At 41.5% G+C, this 19,512-nt stretch overlaps 1 protein-coding gene across 6 annotated transcripts in view; it reads right to left on the bottom strand.

Annotated features, from left to right (window-relative positions):
- Positions 1-19,512, bottom strand: part of LOC143326562 (dedicator of cytokinesis protein 3-like) — a 51,271-nt gene that overhangs the window by 23,402 nt on the left and 8,357 nt on the right. For all 6 annotated transcript variants that reach the window (XM_076740186.1, XM_076740188.1, XM_076740190.1 and 3 more), the window contains exons 4-16: positions 16,992-17,047; positions 13,365-13,461; positions 11,632-11,780; positions 9,407-9,491; positions 8,036-8,077; positions 6,454-6,608; positions 6,163-6,244; positions 5,491-5,551; positions 5,232-5,379; positions 4,063-4,151; positions 2,727-2,852; positions 343-467; positions 23-185 (exon numbers count right to left, since the gene is read on the bottom strand). In XM_076740186.1, coding sequence (XP_076596301.1) covers positions 23-185; positions 343-467; positions 2,727-2,852; positions 4,063-4,151; positions 5,232-5,379; positions 5,491-5,551; positions 6,163-6,244; positions 6,454-6,608; positions 8,036-8,077; positions 9,407-9,491; positions 11,632-11,780; positions 13,365-13,461; positions 16,992-17,047 — 1,378 coding nt within the window. The remainder of the gene's footprint in view (positions 1-22; positions 186-342; positions 468-2,726; positions 2,853-4,062; positions 4,152-5,231; positions 5,380-5,490; positions 5,552-6,162; positions 6,245-6,453; positions 6,609-8,035; positions 8,078-9,406; positions 9,492-11,631; positions 11,781-13,364; positions 13,462-16,991; positions 17,048-19,512) is intronic.

Below are 19,512 nucleotides of genomic sequence, written 5' to 3'. Positions count from 1 at the left end.
CTGGGCTGCATTACTGACTCACTGGAGCAGTGTCTGAACTCAAAGCGTAGGTGGGACCCCCTGAAACGATCTATGGGAATTGGTAGCTTGACCATCTCGCTCCAGCGAGGGCCGTTGTTGTGATACAGGACAAAAGAGCGATATTCACTGGTGTTGGGCTCCCCGCTGCCCAAACTGATGCAATCCTGAGGAGAAAAAGAGCATGGAAGATTATTTTTAGTGGCATACGTTGTTAATGACGTATCAAATTAGTGTGTGGATGTATGGGAGGAAGCTTACACTCATCATGAGTCAAGTATTAACGATACGGTGCATAATAAGTCATGTGCATATGTGTCATACTTTGAGTGTGTCCCCGTCGGCGTAGAGTACATAAAGCGTGACTTCGATGTTCTTCTGGACGCTCTTGCCTCCTCTTTCAAACTCCCCACGCTCCAGGGTCAGATACAGGTCATTGCGTGTGTCACCTGGGATAATTACACAGGAGAAACTTTAAGTAAAGGGGAAACCCACTGATTTTGCATATCAAAGTCCACTTACAGGTTTTGTACTACTGTATCAAATCTTTGCATAAAGAAAGCCATTTGTGACCCACTCGGGGACAACATGAAAATAAAAAAATGTGGGGGTGTGGAGAATGGATTTAATACAAGACCTGGATACCAGACTCAGAGATGGCGCCCAGTCGCGCAATGATTGACCTTGTTTGCAGTTTGAGGTGTCCTGTGGACAGTTTTACAGAATCCTTTCTAATGCTGTTTTATGGGGGAAATACTTTTTGGGCTGCAGCTGATTTCTCTGTTGCAATACCGCAAGTGGCCACTGGGACAAATTGGCTCTCAGTGTATGTAGAAATGAAGTCCACGCCTCCTGTCTGCTTGCAGCAAGCAGCTTTAGGCTACACTAGCAGCTACTAGTATAACACATCCAAATCTCCAACTGAACTGATTTCGGTTGTGTTGTATTATGGGTAATGTCGGCACCAGGTTTTGACAAGGAAGGGGGATCTCTGGGTCTGCTGCATTGATTTTTCTATGTTCCCTGCGATGTGAAATGAGTGGAGCGCTCCTTTAAGCGCCATGAGCGCAATCATTGCCCTGCAGCACTGTCTCAGCCTCTCCAGCCTGAGGTTCAGTGTTACCCACAACAACGGGACAAAGACGTCTCAGAAATTCCCAGACTATGACAACAAACATGCCTCCTGCCTTGGCGATGTTAATGAGTTACAATGTACACGTCAGCCTCTGCTCCAGAGACGAACTGCGAGCGGTCAACATAAATTAAGCAGCTGTGCGGACTAAGATGTGCACCACACGTCATTGTTCTTGTCAATGAGAAGTGACCCCGCTGAGTTGTTATACACTGTAGCTCATGACTGCCTCAGCACCTTTTTGTGAGGTCAGTGTTTAATGGAATAAATATCAGTGGCAACAGTGGAGGAAGATATTGCAGTTATTTATAAAATCAGATTATAGTTATTTATATCCAAGTCATTTCCTTGGGGACGGATGAGTCACAAGGGTTGATATTGGGAGGTATTTCAGGCTAACTGGAAAGGAGCAGGAGAGGAGGGAAGAGGAGAGGAGAGGAGAGGAGAGGAGAGGAGAGGAGGGGGTAGAGAGGAGGAGAAGAGAGGAGAGGATCATACATTCTCAGTAGACACAAAGCAGAGCGGTGTTATCTGATGAAATATACCGAAATAAACACACACCTCTCCCTTTCTCTCGCTCTGTTTAAGTTTTCTTTGAAGACCTCTGCTCTTCATAATTTGCTAAGCACCTGACCTAAATGTCGATCTCACACAAATAGGGAGAGACGGACTGAGAGTCTCCAAGATACCAGTGGTGGAAGAGGGGCTCAGATCCTTTAAGCAACAATGCAACAACTTCAGAATACTCCATTAGAAGTAAAAGCCTGCATTCAAAATCTTAATTAACAGAAGTACTATCAGCTAGAAGTACTTACAAATGTCCCCTGAGATTGTTACATTATTCTGACATTATGAGACTGTTAATACTGATGCATCAATGTCTAATGTTGTAGCTAATCGATGTGCGTCTAGTTTTAACTACTTTATATAAAGTTAAGTGGTTTAGTGCTCCCAACTGAGGGGTCGAGACCCCTGAAAGGGTCACAAGAAACATATAAAAAAAAAGAGGGGTCATGAGATGATTACTGAGGTAGGACAGAAGAAACAAAAAAAAAATTCTGCTGTACAAACTTGAGTCACTTTTGTCTTATTTTTGCTGTTTTTAAAATATACTATGTTGTTTAAATGAAACCCTTCCAGAAGTCTTTGGTGAAACTTAAACAACTCATAGACATCTGAAGTGTGACATGAGGCCACTAGTATTGCACATAGTTTGTATTTTATATAGTACGGCTTTATATAGCTTTATAGCTTTAAGTATAAGGAAAAAGTAGTATCAAATAGATATACTCAAGTAAATTATACTTACTGCAAGTACAGTATTTGAGCAAATGTACTTACTTTCCACCACTGCAAAATACAGACACATCTCGTGCTGTGAAACCAACTTGTAAATGACTATTTCCTCATCACCACAGCCCACTCTTCATCCTTCTGCTCCTTCACCTGCATCCTCTGTACCCTGATCTGTGACCTTCCCCTCTTTTCATTCCTTCTAACCATCTGCCCTCTGGTCTCTTCCTCCTCCCTGAACCTCTCCGTCCCCATTACCGCCTACTGCTATTTGCCCCCTTACCTGGCAGGATGACATCTGGGAAACCCAGTTTGCGCGTGAGTGCCAGGGCCCTGTTGAACACAGCCTGGTTCTCCCGTCTGATCTGCTCCAGCTCACCTCGCAGCAGCTGCAGGGAAATGATGAGGCCTGGGGGCAGGAGTGGGGGTGGGTATATATACGTGTGTGTGTGTAAATGGGGGAGAGAGGGCAAATGAGGAGGTGTGGGGTTGTGGGAGGAAATGTGGAATCGAAGGAAAGAAAGCGAAGGGACGAAGAAGAAAGGAGGTGGGAGAAGGGAGGGACAGAGGGGTATTTAAAGGACATTAGTCAGAATGTGGGGGAGGAGAAGACAGACAGAGGAGTGGATGGAGAGATAAGAGCAGGGAGAACAGAGGGAGGGAGGAGAAACGGTGTTGTGGAATTATGCAAAGAAGCAAGCAAAAATATGGGCACTGCACAAATCTAGTGACAGATTTTTCTGAGGCAAGAGTCATATATCAAACTGTGGGATGCTCATAAAAAGAGGAGTAATAGTGACGGAGGAGCGTTCACGCTTACGGTGAAGACATTTTGAAAGTTCCACACAGCAAGACTGTTAAATACCAAAGACACAAAGTGACCTGCTTTATAATGTGTTTTCTCCCTCAGGTCATAATGACAGTTAGAGTTGGCCGATATACAGTACAATCATCTGTAATGTGAAGTCAAATGAATCTTTTTTTTTTTTTTTTTTAAATATGAGGGTATTATGTGCTTTCCTGAACTTCAATTTTAAACCCATCTATAGATAAAATATGGAAATGTGTGTTTTTTGGCTCATTGAATGAATTAAAGGAATACTTTGACTATATTTTGGGAAACATGCTAATTTGCTTTTAGTGCAGGTGCAGAAGCTAAAATAAAAGAATTTACTGTTTCCAGCTTCTCAAATGGTTTTCTGTGATGATTTCTGTGTGAGCCAATAGCAACGTGTCTTTCCAGAAACAATGTCCTGCTTTCTCGGGATAATCAATAGACCTTGCTGGGCAGTTTTCTTCAGAGCTACTTTATAAAAACAATAGACACCATTACCCTGTCTTTGTCTGGAGAGACATTTTGCCATCAAATTTTTAAATGAAAATTGGCCTTGAGGAAATGAAAAGCCATTAATCTCCATATTGTTCTCCATCAAAACTCTGCAAAACACAACCAAAACTGTCTGTATGTCCAAAACGTCATGACTGTATATCCAACCCTTGAGCCAACGTATGTCACATGGCCTGTTTTCAATTGTCTTTGAACGAGACCCGGAACCCCTACTTGCTTTGGATAAAATCATTTATCATCAGCAGCAGATCTGCAGAGACAACATATTTACCATAGTTGGTGCTGGGAGCTGAGTACTTGGTGTTGGACTTGCGGATGATGTTCTCATGTATCTGGTACCACTCGTTCTCATTGTTACATCTGGAGAGAAAGACAGTTGGGTAGGGCTGTTAACAACGCACCCATTAGTGGGTCCAGATGGAGGGATCAGGATTGTGCGCATGGGGACTACATGAACAGCATGTGTCCCTGAGACGATTTCCTCCTGGAGAAAAGGTAGCAGCAGGGGGAGGTGCTATCAAGCAGCACATTAGCCCAAATGCACAGCTCACTAAGCAAACCTGACAGCCAGCTCTCTACCAGCCTTTTTCATTACTGTGGGCCCGTAGGCCCCTGGGATGGCATGGGGAAATGCACAGACTGGAGTGTTATAGGAGCCGACAGTTTGGAGGCAGCTCAGCACTGAATCACTGTTTGCTTTTTAAAGGGAAGAGCTCCTCGCCTCAGCAGAGAAATCCAATAAAAACGACAGCTTTCTATTTTAGAAATCTTTATTTCACACTAAGCTGTACGGTTATCCTGAAAGTACTAAACAAGAAAAATGTCATAGAACAGGAAGGCAAAGTGTATAAATGACCTCTGACCCGGAGCGGACGCCGGGGAGGACAGAGGAGACTCGAGCTGTTGACTGACAGGAGAAAATGCTGAGCTTGGTGTTATTTCTCTTTGTCCTCTAGCTTTGCTCAATTATCTAAGTGTCATCTTCTCTGGGTCTCTTCCCGTCTCTTTCTCTGTGTCTCCCTCCTTCGCTGGGTTGGCCGGCATACAGGAGTGGCTCTCTGTGGCGAAGCCTAACAGAAGCAGCCAGATTCACAACACGCCAAGTGCCCTATCTCAGGCCCGGGGTGAGCAGCTATTGATTTTCCAGAGGACACTTCATTATCATTCTGGTCAAAACACACCAGGCATCAACACTGAAGCACTAGGTTGTCATGCAAGACATTTGCAGAAGATTCACACGTTCCCGCTTCATTGCATAAATTCTTTAATTCTATTTCCAAAAGCACAGAAGCCATGCAACCAGCAAGCAATCACACTGACTGGTACGGAAAAACTCAAGTGTATACAGAGCATTTTTAGGATGATATTCACACTTTAAAATGCCTTTTTTGTGCTTCTCTACTTATAATCAAGATGAGGAGGAAGAACACGCAGACTCACGTATAAACTTTGAGCACAAAGTCCTTCTCCTCTTTGAGGTCTGTGATGGTGTGGAAAACATCACTCATGGCCAGAACAGCGCAGCCATAAGGTCGTCTGTACTGCACATGAGGCGGGCCTTTCTTTGAGTCATTTAGCAGCATACGACCTGGACACAAAAAAAAAAGGAGAATGACCTGCTAGGAAGCAGCACAGATAAATCAGAAATCTCTGTCATTAAACATGAAGATGATGTTTTTGCCTGGTGGACATTATTTACCAGTTCTTACGACATGTGCAACAATGTACAGGTCTCTCTTCAAGTCTTTACTGCTCAGGTCCTACAGAGAAATGGGATGAAACATGTTAGAAGTAATAATAATAATAGTACTTTTTTTGATTAAAAATGTGGTCATATAAAAATAGATATTTACAAGCCCAATTCCAAAAACAGTTCAAACACTGTATGAAACAGAATGCAATCATTTACACACAAACTGTGTTTACCGATAAAGTGTTCCTGAGCCCATGTCGTCATATCTATACAATCATGTGTTCACAAAGTGGCGAACCTCTCTCCATCCTCACTTGTGAACGACTGAGTCTTTCCAGGATGCCCCTTTCATACCAAATCATGATACTATCACCTGTTAATGAACCTGTTGACCTGTGGAATGATCCAAACAGGTGTTTTTGGAGCATTCCACATCTTTCCCAGTCTTTAGCTGCTCCTGTCCCAACTTATTTGAAACGTACTGCTGCATCAAATTCAGAAGTTTATATTTACAAGAATCAATGAAGCCGATGAGGTCACACATTAAATACATTGTGTTCGTACTGTGTTCAAAAAGGATAGGGAAATTATTGCATTCTGCTCTGTTTATGTTTTACATAAACCAGCTTTTTTTGGAATCAGGGTTATACTGTATGTCTCGAAGGGAAAATAGATTACCGTGAAGAGAGCACACAGACGATCCACCTTCTCTGGATTCTTTGGTCCTCCATTTTTGTTCAGTTTCACCATGAACTTCTCACTGCAAAGAGAGCCAGCTCACAGTTTCAGAGTGTCTGTTGACCACATTTTGCCCCTGTCAATCTGTTGGACAGAGATAGTGTGCAGCCACGTGTGTCTGTGTGTGCGCGTGTGTGTGTTAGCATGCATCTCTCTGCCCTTGCACACATGCATATTTCACTGTAGGATTATTCAGGGCTGTTGTGTGTGCACTGAGACTCCTCTGTGTACCTGATCTGTTTGCCCTCACGAGTGTCGTACAGGAAGAAGAAGACGTCTGCATCCTCGCTGATGCTGTTGTAAGTAAAGCTCTTCAGATTGATGAAGAGGTGGTGCGACACGGGGACACGGCAACCGTCACCATGGCGCTGTCTCGTGCTGTCACCCTGGGAATGAAGAAGAAAGTGACCGCTAACAAGACGGTCCTCACTGCAAGCCAGGCCAAGCACCTGCCACTCTGTATATACATAAGCTTATTTAACAGATCAGTGGGGATACTGTAAGGGTGAATAATTCATTCATAGATGCTCTGCAGTGAATTTCATCCTCTCACAAGTCATAGTATTTACAGTAAACCCAGCAGACATACAGGCTGTCATCGAAATAAAGAAATGATGAATGAATGGTGGGAAACTGGATGGAGGCTGCATTCCTGCGATGAAAACGTCTGTATTTATTTGATGCATGACAACAGTGATTATGTCCATCTCATCTTACATTTTTGTCTCAGTTGCAAAGGACTCTGCCAGGGTCCTTATCCTTAGTTATATATTTTCAGAAATATGCTTTCTTGCAGACAGTTAGATGAGAAGATTTACACCTGCCTGGTAAATATGAAGGTACCACCAGCAGCCAGTGAGCTTTGCTGAGCACAAAGACTGGAAACAAGAGGAGGCAGCTAGACTTGCTCTGTCCACAGGTAACAAAATACATGTACCAGCACATCTAAAGCTCACTAATTAAAGTTATATGTTGTTTATTTCTTGTACAAAAGTGTACAAACGATGTGCTGTGGTTTCATGGGAGGATAATTTGTAAGCTTTAGAGCTACAGTGCCTGTAGGCATTTTTGTTACTGTCAAATAGAGCCAGGAAAGCTGCTCCTCCTGTTTCCAGCCTTTGTGCTAAGCTAAGCTAACTGGCTGCTGGTAATGGTTTCATATTTAATGGATAGGCACAAGAGTGGTAGCAATCTTCCACATCTAACTCAATAAAGCAAACAAGTGCTTTTCTCAAAATGAGTAACTAGTCTTCAAAGGCCTTTTCTCAGTGAAAATCTATCCTTTATGGAAGATCTACTAAGCTCTAGCTGAAAATTACATATTTAACATACTGAATCCCTAAATGGAGTGTTAATGCAACAAGTCTTTAGACCAGTGTCTCCACACAAATGAAATTCAGTGGACAGTAAACTGTCTAATGTGCCCTATAGTACCATTTGTGCCATAGTACCATCTTGGGGCATATGTGGTCCCAGTGGGAAATTGACCCACTCTGGCAGCACTGGTGTGAGGCTGCTCTGGAGCACATCGGTGACATCTTGTAATATACATTTTACATCAAGGCTTTTTCACCCTACAAGCTCTTATCCTCCTCTAGTGCAACTAGAGAAATTCCTAGATCACCATGACTACAGGCAACCAATAGCAGAGAGCGTAATTGTGATCGTGTCATAGCAGAGTGCCCTGACTGCAGGCGACTCATTTGGTGCAAAGAGTGTTTGGAAAAGAAACATAAAATGAGAGTTGAGGAGACTGGCACAGTATGAAAGGTTGTGATGATTTAGTAAATAAACAGCTTTGAAAAGACCATACCTGGTTTGTGCTTTGCTGACCACAGTGTCTGCTGGATACATGCTAAAAAAGAGCGAAGTTGAAAGCAAAGATGTCAGATCAGTCGGCCCATTCTTTGCTCTTCCCACACAGCATTGAACTTATTTACCTTATAGCAGCTTCAGACACACACTACCTGAGCAATGCCTCGGTCGATGCTTCAAATCTGACAAAAATTTCACCTACGTATGTTGCTGAGTGGCTATACTACTTCTCCTGCAGCGCTAATAGAAGCCCACATGAGGCAAAACGTGAGTGTGTGGGAGAGGAGAGGACAAAGCCAGTATCGCCCACACACACCTCTCTGCTCAGCAGCCTGAAAGAACTCCTCTACTCCCCTACCTGAAGAGGTGCCAAGGCCTTGTGCCCTGCCAAAAACAAGCTCACTTTCATCGACAGAGTCAGGAGGCTTTTTGGCAAGGAAGAGCTACGCTGTTGTTTCTGGACAGAGCATTTAGTGCACAAACATTCTGCGTGCAAAGCTGAGAAACATGGCAATGGGATAATGGGAGGCTGCGGGGCAGTTGGAGAGTGTTTTGATCAGCATATGGAGTTTCAACTCCTGACCAGAAAGGATCTCCCTCCTAGATAACAGTCTCCAGCAGTAGATTTCATAACATCTGTGCTGTAATCGCATATTTCTAAAATTGGATCTGCTTCAGTAAGTCTCCTCTCTCTGTGTGTATAGATTGAAAGTCCCACATCACTGAAATACATTTGAGGCATTCATTATTTATGGAAATGTGTCTTTAACTGGTCGGTTGTTCAAACCATGACTAAAATACCTAATTTATGTAAAAAAAAAAATAACAATAAAATATTAATTTGTATGCATTTTCCCATAGCCTCACCTGGGCCTGTCACTCTGCATTATGTCTGCATTGCTAGCTGGCAATCACGCTTGTGAGAGTCACGTGCATGCAAGGAGAGGGACACACTCAATATGGCGGTAAGATAAGCATAAAGAACAGGTCACATGAGGCAGCTCCAACAGCTGAATCGCACTCCCTTTCTCTTGTGAGTCACCTTCTTATGGATGATTTGATAATCGGTACATTCACACATCCCTACACATCCAACAACACATTCTTATATGCAAAACCAGGCTGTGCCATGAAATAAAGGCATACAGTGCAAAAAAAAAAAAAAAAACAGCTCATGGTGTCTAAAGACAGCATCTTTTGAGTCATTGCGACAGATATCTGTAGTACATACATGCTGCAGAGTTGTATTCAAGTGCATCTTTATCCTTCAAAGAACATGCTTTTACTTGATTAATTCATTGCCTTTAATAATTCATGAGGTGAATTTGTACAGCATGCACTGGTTCAAGAATAATCCCAGAAAACATACCAGTTTGTATAGCTCTGATATGCTGATCTGATCTGGATCCACCATTTCAAACTCCTTCCTGGGAACAAGGTCTAAGCCAAGGTGCCTGGTGAAAGAGAGATTAGGGGTGTATAAGAGAGAAGCCAAAAAGAACAAAGTACTGAAGGAAGGCATCAGAGCTTTTGTTTTAAAAAAAAATGAGGATCTGAGTCATGCAGTATCAACTTTCAACTTCTACTGAGTGCATCAAATGCATCTACACATTAAAATCTCACATTACTTGGAGTTAGATTTTAAAGATAATAAGGATGTCTCATTCAACTTTTCAATATATATAATCTGCAAACATCCCTTTATAAACATGCCTTTTGCTCAAGTACTGCACTTAAGTATATTTCAGAGGAAAATATTGTTGTTTTTTTACTCTACAATCCAAAACATTTACCCGACATCTGTAGCTACTAGTTTGCAAATTAAGGGCATAGTTTAACATTTTGGGAAATATGCTTATTCGATTTCTGGCGGAAAATTTGATGAGAACATTGATGCCACTCTCATGTCTGCATGGTAAGCATAAAGCTACAGGCGGTTAGCTTATCTTATCAAAAAGACTTGAAACAGGAGGAGACAGCTAAGCTGGCTCTGTCCACAGGTAGAAAAATCTGCTTCCTGGCACCTCTAAAGCTCAATAATTAACATGATATATCTTGTTAATCCGTAACAAAACCTGAAGTGTAAAAATGACAGTTTGCTGTTTTACTGGGGGCGGTTATGTGCCAGACTATCTCTTGGCTAAGCACAGTAACTTCCTGGAGTCTCCGCTGGTTGCCTGGCAACTGTTCATGGTCAAGAAACAGAGGTAGTTAATGGTGGCGTGTTTCCCAAAATGTCGAACTTTTGCTGTAAGGTAACAAAACACAAGGTTATTTATCAAATACCATGAGCTGCAGTATTTAAAGTTGTTAAATGTAACTCCACCTCGACAGCTACAAAACACTAAAATACTGCATCGTCTCATTAATCACTGCTGTAATGTGTGTATCACCGTAAAAGGAGGCATTATCATTTTCGTCGTTATCAGTGTTGGTCAGCTTAAACTCCAGAAACGCATCATGAGATTATCAACAGTTTTCTGATTTGTAAAACAATCAGCTGTGAGATGAATGTAAGAGGGTACAATACTGACAAAAAAAACCACAAAAAAAGCATCACTGCTTAAAACTTCAGTTCATATAAACTGTATTCTGTATCAGTTTAGCTCAGGATCACCAGCTCAATGTGTCACTGATATAATGAATTAAATACTCAGAGGACTCAATTGTTCATGGCTCAAACAGACAGTTTTAGATTAATCTTGCGCATTATTTTATTTCAGCAAGTCTATAAGGCATTTTTGGTATCTTTGGAAACTCTGGGATCTTGTAGAGAAATGAGGATTTCTGGGTTTGAACAGTACTTATCTGCTCAACATGAGTTTGTATTAAGAAGAACCACCAAAGGGTCTATGGGATAAAGAGGTTAGGTACAGTGCTGAAGTGAGTGCACTTTGTTGCCTTACATGTCTGCTTCATGCTGTTGTATATCACACCCACACCCTGTAACCCTTGACTTAAACACAATTGTGCAGGCTCAAATGGAGTACTATCACTGCTGCTGTGATCTTTTAACCATGAAATCAGATCACTACAGCTCTCTGGTCAGTGTGCACTGCAGAGCACTGGCCTCAGCATGCATGCTGTAAAAGACAGCGTATCATAGACTCCACTTGTGAGTGTTTTTTTACATTAACACATATCAACATATATCATATATGAGCGGTGATGTAGTTCAAAGTGAATGTCTGCGTACTTCTATGAGAAATTCTGCGATGAATCTTATATTAAACTGACAGATGGCCCCTTCACATAAAGCTACTCCTTAGCTGAGCTAGAGTCCTTGCGTCTTTATCTCCATTATGGATGCCTGTCACAGCTCAGTTTGATGGAGTTTGAAACTGGCAACAGTAAGTTACAGTTCCTCCAGGGGGATGTGCATTGACTTTAAGCCGCTTGAGATTCACTCATCTGCTAAATGACCATGAAATTACATCATAGAGGATGCTATTACGCACCCACTCATCCAGTGTTGCAGATCTCTCCAGTGCCAAAGAAATATGGTATTCTTCAGTAGCCAACAGTTAAAAACAAACGTTTGCTGTCGAGCATGCACACTCTCTCAATAATGTACTCAGCGCGAGAGTCACTCACTCATTGCCCCAGTCAAGCCGTACGGTGATGTGCCGCTTGATCTCACGAGTCTGGTCCTGGGCGAGATGACCCTGGATCAGCTGCCGACGCAGGTCAATGAGCTCATTCATCACATGGCGCAGCTTATGGAACAGATCCACCTTGTGTTTCTAATGAAGCAGCCAAAAAAGACTTAGTTAGGATATGTGATCTCCTCCTACTGCAGCATTTATGTAAAGACTCTTAATGAAACTCTTCCCAGAATTTACCTGATATCATCAGCTTGGTTAATTGTGTATTAGCGCTCTGTAACTATAAAGCTGAACACTGAGACAACCAACATGCAGATGGTTCTCTAATGTCAGAATCTGGTGATTTATTTTACAATCATATCAAGTATGACTAAGACAAAAATCACCTCCTAAGCACACTCTAACCACTTATGTTTTGCTGACTGAGATTTAAAGCCTATTGATTTTGTTAATGAAACAAAACCAAAAATTCTCTTGCAAGTCTGCTTTGACCTCCTCATGGTAATGAATTTCCATCTCTCACTGACCAAGGACAACGCTTTTAATTCATGCATTTTCTGTTCTCCCTAATGGTATGACAAGTCCACATTACCACCTAGGTTTGTTTACATAAATGCAAAGATTAAGCGCTGCCACAATGCCCATGTAAATTTAATGAGGATAAACACTGCATGTTCTCAAAGGCTGGTAGCTGCTGAAAAACAAAGATTTTTGTCAGGGTTGATGAGCCCTTTAAGACATCTATTCCGCGGGGCTAATTACGTACATTATAACAGATACACAGTTATGCTTAGGCCATTGCTCCCTGAAGTAATACCATGAATTGTAATTGGCAACAATAAGGTGAAATGTATCAACATCCAGCCAAGGCTACATCCTATTATTATGGATGCAACTGTGGCAACATGGCCCATATCACACAGGGGGTGAGCACCAAAACGAGCACTGTTAAATCAGCGCTTCACATTAGTCGAGCTTCAGAGGAAGTTACATCACCACACCAATGCCTGGGGCTCCTTAGTTGCTCTGAGCATGAGCAGTCCTCAGTGAGAGGTTATGTAAAAACTCGCTGCCAGCTCCGCAACGTATCCACTCAGCTCCCAACTCAAAACCCTACCAACCACTTCTGCCTGGCCCCTCGACATGTAGCAGGATTAAGGATGCTTTAGGTTTCCAGTAATCACTTTTGCCCGGCAAGCAAAGGCTGACTGAAGGTGGTAAGCAGTGGTGGATCTTAAGATGATGCAGAAACTACAAGAGGCAGGCCAAGATCAATAAATGGCTGAATGACACAGCATGAAATTGAATATGACAGGTCTGTAGGCCATTATCTGTGTCTGACCACCATTTCTGTTCCTACATAGATAGTATATGAAAATGTAGGGTGACAGTCAGAGCGACATGCTATGGGGAAATATCTAAAGGAGCTGTCACTGCATGTTTGGGTTGTATCTCAGGCTATTCACTACTGTTGCTGGCAGACCAAGTTATACCAGGTGTTGAATTAGAAGCAGGGAAGAAAACATACTGGAAAAGCCTATTCCATCAAAACCCCTTAGGAGGATGCAAAAGAAACAACGATGGATGCAATTTCTCTTTGCAAAGGCTGTTTTTCTCCCAGCTCCCCTGGAAACCTTGGTTATGGTTGATCCAGTCTTGCATTTATTGCTTGGTGTTTTGTTTTGATATGAGTGAGATGTACTGTAATATAGCGCTACTGACCACATAGAGCTGCTTCCACAAGACACCCCATTCCTGCAGTGTGGATGTAGTCTCTGTGATAATAGGGTCCTCAAGGGGCACCACTGTCTCGCACAGCCTAAAGGAAAAAAAAAACATATTATTATTATTGTGGTTAGGTCTTTAAAATGGGTGAAAGGAGGGTGAAGTACATGACAATATTTAGATGCTACATAGTGTGGTCCCACTTTCTGATGACCCGTGTAAGAAATTGTGACCTTCATGTGCTTCTGTTGACCCCTGATAGATTTCTTTTGCTGTTATTCAGTCTTTAAAGAAGGCGGGAGGAATGTCAAGTAACTAATAATTACTGGATGCGGCATTTTACCTCAGGTAAAGGTCACCAGAAATTATGACCCTACTGTGAAATTAAACACAAATATGCAGCATCGAAATATCATCTTTTTCTTTCTTCCACCCATATTAAAGACTGAATAATGCTGGTAGCAACAATCACTCGTGCAAAGTACCGTCCATACAACATAGCTCACTTGGCCGTGATCACAGAATATGGTGTTAACACTTGTAGTTAGCTACACGCTAGCTTTGTGCAGGGGCTGCAAGCCTGAGGACACAGTTAGCCACCATCAAAAAAGGAAAAATCTCAATAACCCCATCTTACTGGTGGGTTGTGTCTTCTTTGCTAGTTTGCTAACCTTCATTCACAAATCACCTGGTTTAGTTCACGGTTAGAGTCACCAGGGTTGAAGGTCAGTAAATACCTGCGACCCACAAAATCTCATTTTCCTTTACTACATTTGTTAAATCAGAAGACACATGTGTGGAGGCTTTGGAGCTGTTTAAATAAGGCACATTTGATGGAGCTGGTCTGAGTAACAAAAGTGAAGTAACATCACTGACAAATGCGCACATACAGGTCAGATTTTTAAAGAACAGCTATGAACAAGGAGGTAATATCATGAAGGGCAATGAAGACTTTCTCTGGCTGCAGTTAGTAATGGAGGTGGAGCACTCCGGTAAAACCACAACACACATCCCTCCTGTGGGACCACAGTCACTGGAAAACATTAAACCAAATGTTAGATCTCTTGTGGCACATTGCACTTTGCTCACTAAGCTCTGCCCTATGCCGCAAAGAATTATCTTTAATACTGTATCATAGTTTTTGCAACAAGGGAAGAATCTCCATCCATGACCAAATGAGTCAGGATGATTGTCTGTGGTAGGGATGCTTTGGGAAAACTACAGATATGCAGTAGGTGTGTCACCTCATTAACTCCATGAGACAGCAAAGCAGATTCCCCAAAGTGCAACTCCTGGAGCGAGGAAGTATAATAACGTCAGTTTCCAAGACTGCACTTTTAATTGTTTGAGTGCAAGTGAGAGTCCTCCTGCTATGTGGTAGCTCAACTGGAAGGTGGTGATGTAACTGCAAACTCCCAGTCCACACTGAGCCGCAGATCCCAGCCTGCAGATTTAACATCCATGAGTTCGGGCTGATAAAGAGCTCTGCTGCCTGTTTTTGTCTTCGCCTTTATTCTGGCCTCTACAGCCATGACTGGTGATTGTGACAGGAACTGAAGATGACCGCTGTGTGTACATGTGTGTGTGTGAGAGAGTATGCGCATACAAGACAACAGCTGTCTGCTGGTGATTGTCTTGAAGATTGGAGCGTCACCAAAGCGTTGTGCTCTGGCATTGATCAGAATCTGTATCAGCTCCTGAGGTTTTTTTTTTTTTTTAGCGTTTTGCTCATATCATGCTCCATTATGTCTCAATAAAGGTCTTTGAAGCGATGGATCTGTAGAGAGAAAGCACTGCTGATGCTGTTTAAACAGGTTTTCAGTATTTTGAGCTGCAATCCCCTCCTACATAAAATGCAATAAATGTAACTGGCTTTTTTCTTTTACTATATGTGTCTCCTTCATAATAAACACATTTACACAGATGATGTAATGTTCTCTATATATGTACAAGGTGTTTCTCAGTGTGGTTGTTGGGTTTGACTGACACTGGTTGTAAAGGTGGGCGATATGGATAAAATCATCTTTCAGGTTATGTGTACTTTTATATTGCAGTATTGAAGTACATGTACATTAGGTGGTAAAATGGTACAAAAAAGGAAGTCTTTACAGGCTACAATTGATTGCAAAGACAGCTTTTGGCAGAATTAAATACTGGTTAAATACTGTCCAAACTGGTTAACCAGTCAAGTCTATCTTCGGACGCATTCGTTTTCAAACTTTGTCAAACAGACATCTTTGTTCTGTTCTATCTTTGTATGTCGTGCAGTGTTGGACTGAAAACACAGTTCTTCATCTAACAAAAATCATAAATCTGAAAACCATGAACACTGGCTACTCAAGGTCAATATATAGATGTTTGTAACATTACCATCACAGCTGAGGCTAGCAAGTGTGGACCCTCTGCAGTACATTTGGAGAGCTTTGCTGTTATTATGATTAGGAATACACCACTTTGACACTGATGCTGGATCAGTAACGGTGCCAAGACTGACCTCATTTAATGGATTGGGTATTGGCCATGACATAACTGATTCACATTAAAGCCTCTGAAATGCTGTTTTCAAATCATAAGTATTTCTCTACATTAAATATTCATGATGGAAAAAGTAATAATTACAGTTCAAGTTTGGAAAAGGAAACATTTGTAGTTGGTTTAACACTCAACACTGGTTTGATCATATTTGATTGGCAGTGCTGGTAAGACAAGCAAAATACTCTGGTTGGTGTATGTAAATACATGACATCACCTTTTTCCAACTAGGCCCCACCCCCTTTAAACCAGTCAGGATAACAAGAACGAAAACAGAAATACAGAAATCTTTGTGTTCATGTAGAAACCCACCACTCATAGTGATGATTGATGATCATAGTCATGACTGAAATAATGATCTTCACAGCCTTTAAGTGCAGTATCTTCGCCAACGTGATTCTGAAGTTCTGTGTTTCTATCAGCTACATGCATTCAGTCACAGTGGGCCGCTGAGTCAGATATAAAACTACAGAAATGCCCAGTGCCATGATTCCAATGACATCCACACAGTGAGCGATACAGACTTTATATTTGGGGAAAAGAGATCACTGGTATCAGATCAGCACCAGTGGATACCCTGAGGTGAAGCATCAGAATCAGTGTCAAGAGAGAAACTGTTGGGTCAGATATGAGACCCAGCACGCTTTAATGCTTTGTATGGTTACAGCTCAAAAGGATATTTTGAGAATGGAAATGATTTCCTGTCTTCATTTAGAAGTAGGTACTCTTCTTCTCATGCTGTAAATCTGTTACAATTTGGAGTTGTTTTATTGATAATATCAGAAAGCATATCAGTGTTGATTTAAAAGCCTCTCTTGAGTGTGGCTTAATGTACAGTTTATTTGATCTCCAGACTGGAACGAGTCTGTATGAACATTTCTGTCACAGTGGATGCGGACACTGCAGATACAGCATATCTGGACAACTACTTCCTTCTCTGTTTTGTGTCTGTTTTGCTTTTTATCTGATGTATCAGGGGTGGAGTACATTTTAAAAGTTCGAAATATATATATATTTTTTAATGTTTAATAATTGCATCCTTAATTATGATGCTGCACAAGCTCAAATGCCAACCCTTTATCCTACACTTACCCTCTGTTGGTCACTGTGGATTTCTTCAAGTGGACATAGCTGACTGGGAAAATACCCTGTGGACAGAGGAAGGAGCAGAGATGTTACTGAGTGTGACAGGATTACGTTCTTAATTCTCCTGCAATGCAAAACCAAGATGTACAGTTTTGTGTTATGTTTGGGGCATTAGGCAGAGCAACCTAAACTGTGTTGAGTGCCACAATTGTAAAAGAAGAAAAAGGCTGCATAATTCTACTGGCGACACATTAGACGTTGAGGGAAATGCAAGATTACACTTCCTTTCTATGTATTCTGACCATTTCTGCTTTGCTGTGTGCTCACATTTTCTGCCATGCAAAGAAAAAAAAATGTGAAGCCCATACTGATTGCACTCGCTAGAGAAACGAAAGGCAGAGCAACGTGCAGGAGCCCTATTGTGGTCTGGCTTAGCAGGGGAAGGGCATGAGAGTCTGAGTGGTGCCAAATGCCACCCTTGCAGTTCATCTTTATTATTCTAATCTGCCAGATGTGAAGAATTGGCCGTAGTGAGCACAACTAATTCTCTCAGCTCAGAGAGAGTATGGGGGCGAATGAATGTGGGCAGCGGAGTACATAACAAAATGGAAGGGTGTTAGTAAGAACTGTAAATAGCTGATGAGAGTAGAGAAGGACAGCATGTAGCCACTAACACCTACATTTACCAGGACTGGACAGCTTTTGTGCTTTCTTTCAAACATCCCAGCAGCATCACATAACACTTGAGCTTCTGACACTTGAGTTTAAAGCAGAATGGACATAAGAGATAGAAGCAATTACCTGCTGCTCTCATGTTTCCAACGATACATCTTTAATATGTGTTTGTGGTGATACTACTGTTTGTACTGTGGATCTGCAAACTTTGCATTCTCCAACTTTGTACGATGACTCTCCCACACGTCATCGTGGATGGATGGAGTGTGTCATAAACATCCTTTATTGAACAATCATGGGAAGCATATGTAAAAACCATTTACTGCAGTGCAGAGTATTGATCTCTGTCAGCAGTGATTGTGTTGTATTATTCTGAGTTCTGCAGCTGTGGTCTCCTCGTTCTGAGCATTGTGCAGAGGATTTATCATAATGATGCTGCATGAACAGACTGAACTGAATGCAGAGAGCTTTGGATTCTTTTGCTCAGTCCCGCTTTCCACGTTAACTTTCTCTCTGCCTTGACCAAAGATGTAAGAAGTTATTTACTGCTATGATGACAACTAAATTGGAGTTTTATTTTTATTGTATTTTTTTTAAAATAGCTCGTTTTGGTATAATGGTTTTCAGATTACTAACTGCACCATCTGGTGGCTAAAAGAAAAACAAAATGTGGATTTTCCAAAGAATTCTGCACAGCAGAAAAGCAGCACAATAGAAATACAGCATGTACTCAGAACGGTGCTCTCATAATCTGTGAAGTGCTACACTACAATTTAAAAGAAATGATAGTGCCAGTCCTGTCGTGTGCTCGTACCAAGGTGTGCTTTATACACAGGTGATGCACAGTGTATCTATTTTATTGTATTTTATACTGTCATTACATTATCTTATATCATTATATTTTGTGTAAATCTTGAACTTCTTGGAGAGGGCGCTACATTTGGAGCTTTTGTGCTATGAAGCAAGAGCTTGGTTTAAATGGTGTCTTTATGAAAGCACCTCTGGAAATACAGGTCAGGAGATTTCTATTTTTGTCCAATCAAAGCTCTATTCAATAAGTTAATCAGTCATTAAGGTCTTTGTTGTCTAGACAAAGTTATTTCTGGGATGCACATCTCTCAGATCACAGTGTCATTCACAAAAATCCACTGCTCTTTGATAAAACCTTCATGTGGAGGTTATTTTATATTAAAAAGCAACCGCTTATGCAGATGTTTTGGTGACGTTGCATTTGTTTGATAACATCTGAATTAGCCCTATATTAAAGGTACTATGTGGAACTTTCAGATAACCCTTGTTATTAATGACACCTGTGGCCAGACACGGCACGGATCAGTGTTATTTGCTTTGTTAGCTGATAAAGTAATTTGCAAACAGCAAGCAGCCAATTTACAAGGCAGATCAGCCTGGGAGTCTGGATGAATTAGTTATCACAATTTTTATATACAATATAATTTTATATACAATATTTAGCTACGTTGGTTAGCTAGCAGTTCATCAGCATTAGCAAGCAAGCTAATGGTAGCTGACATGAGCTATTTAAAACCGCAATATCACAATATATTTCACAGGCTTTGCAATAATGTTAGGTTTCACTTTGTTGTGTTGGGTGACAGTCATTCGTTGACGTTAGCAGACTCCATTTCTAAGATAACGTTAGCAAGTGTTGCACACTGAGAGGCACTCTGGAGTGAACATAAACGCCACTATTATAGGATTGTCTCAGAAAACCTCTCAGAGTCCTTTACATAGAAATCAGTCCACAGTCTGTTTGGCAACTGGGGAAGTTGAGTTATTATATCACAGTTTTACATATTGTTCCTTTAAATACTGGTTCTCCAAAAATGTATTT

This window comes from Chaetodon auriga, chromosome 10 (assembly GCF_051107435.1).
Source record: "Chaetodon auriga isolate fChaAug3 chromosome 10, fChaAug3.hap1, whole genome shotgun sequence".
Lineage (NCBI taxonomy): Eukaryota > Metazoa > Chordata > Actinopteri > Chaetodontiformes > Chaetodontidae > Chaetodon > Chaetodon auriga.
Note: the sequence above shows the minus strand (reverse complement) of the source record. Positions and strands in the feature narration are given on the sequence as shown.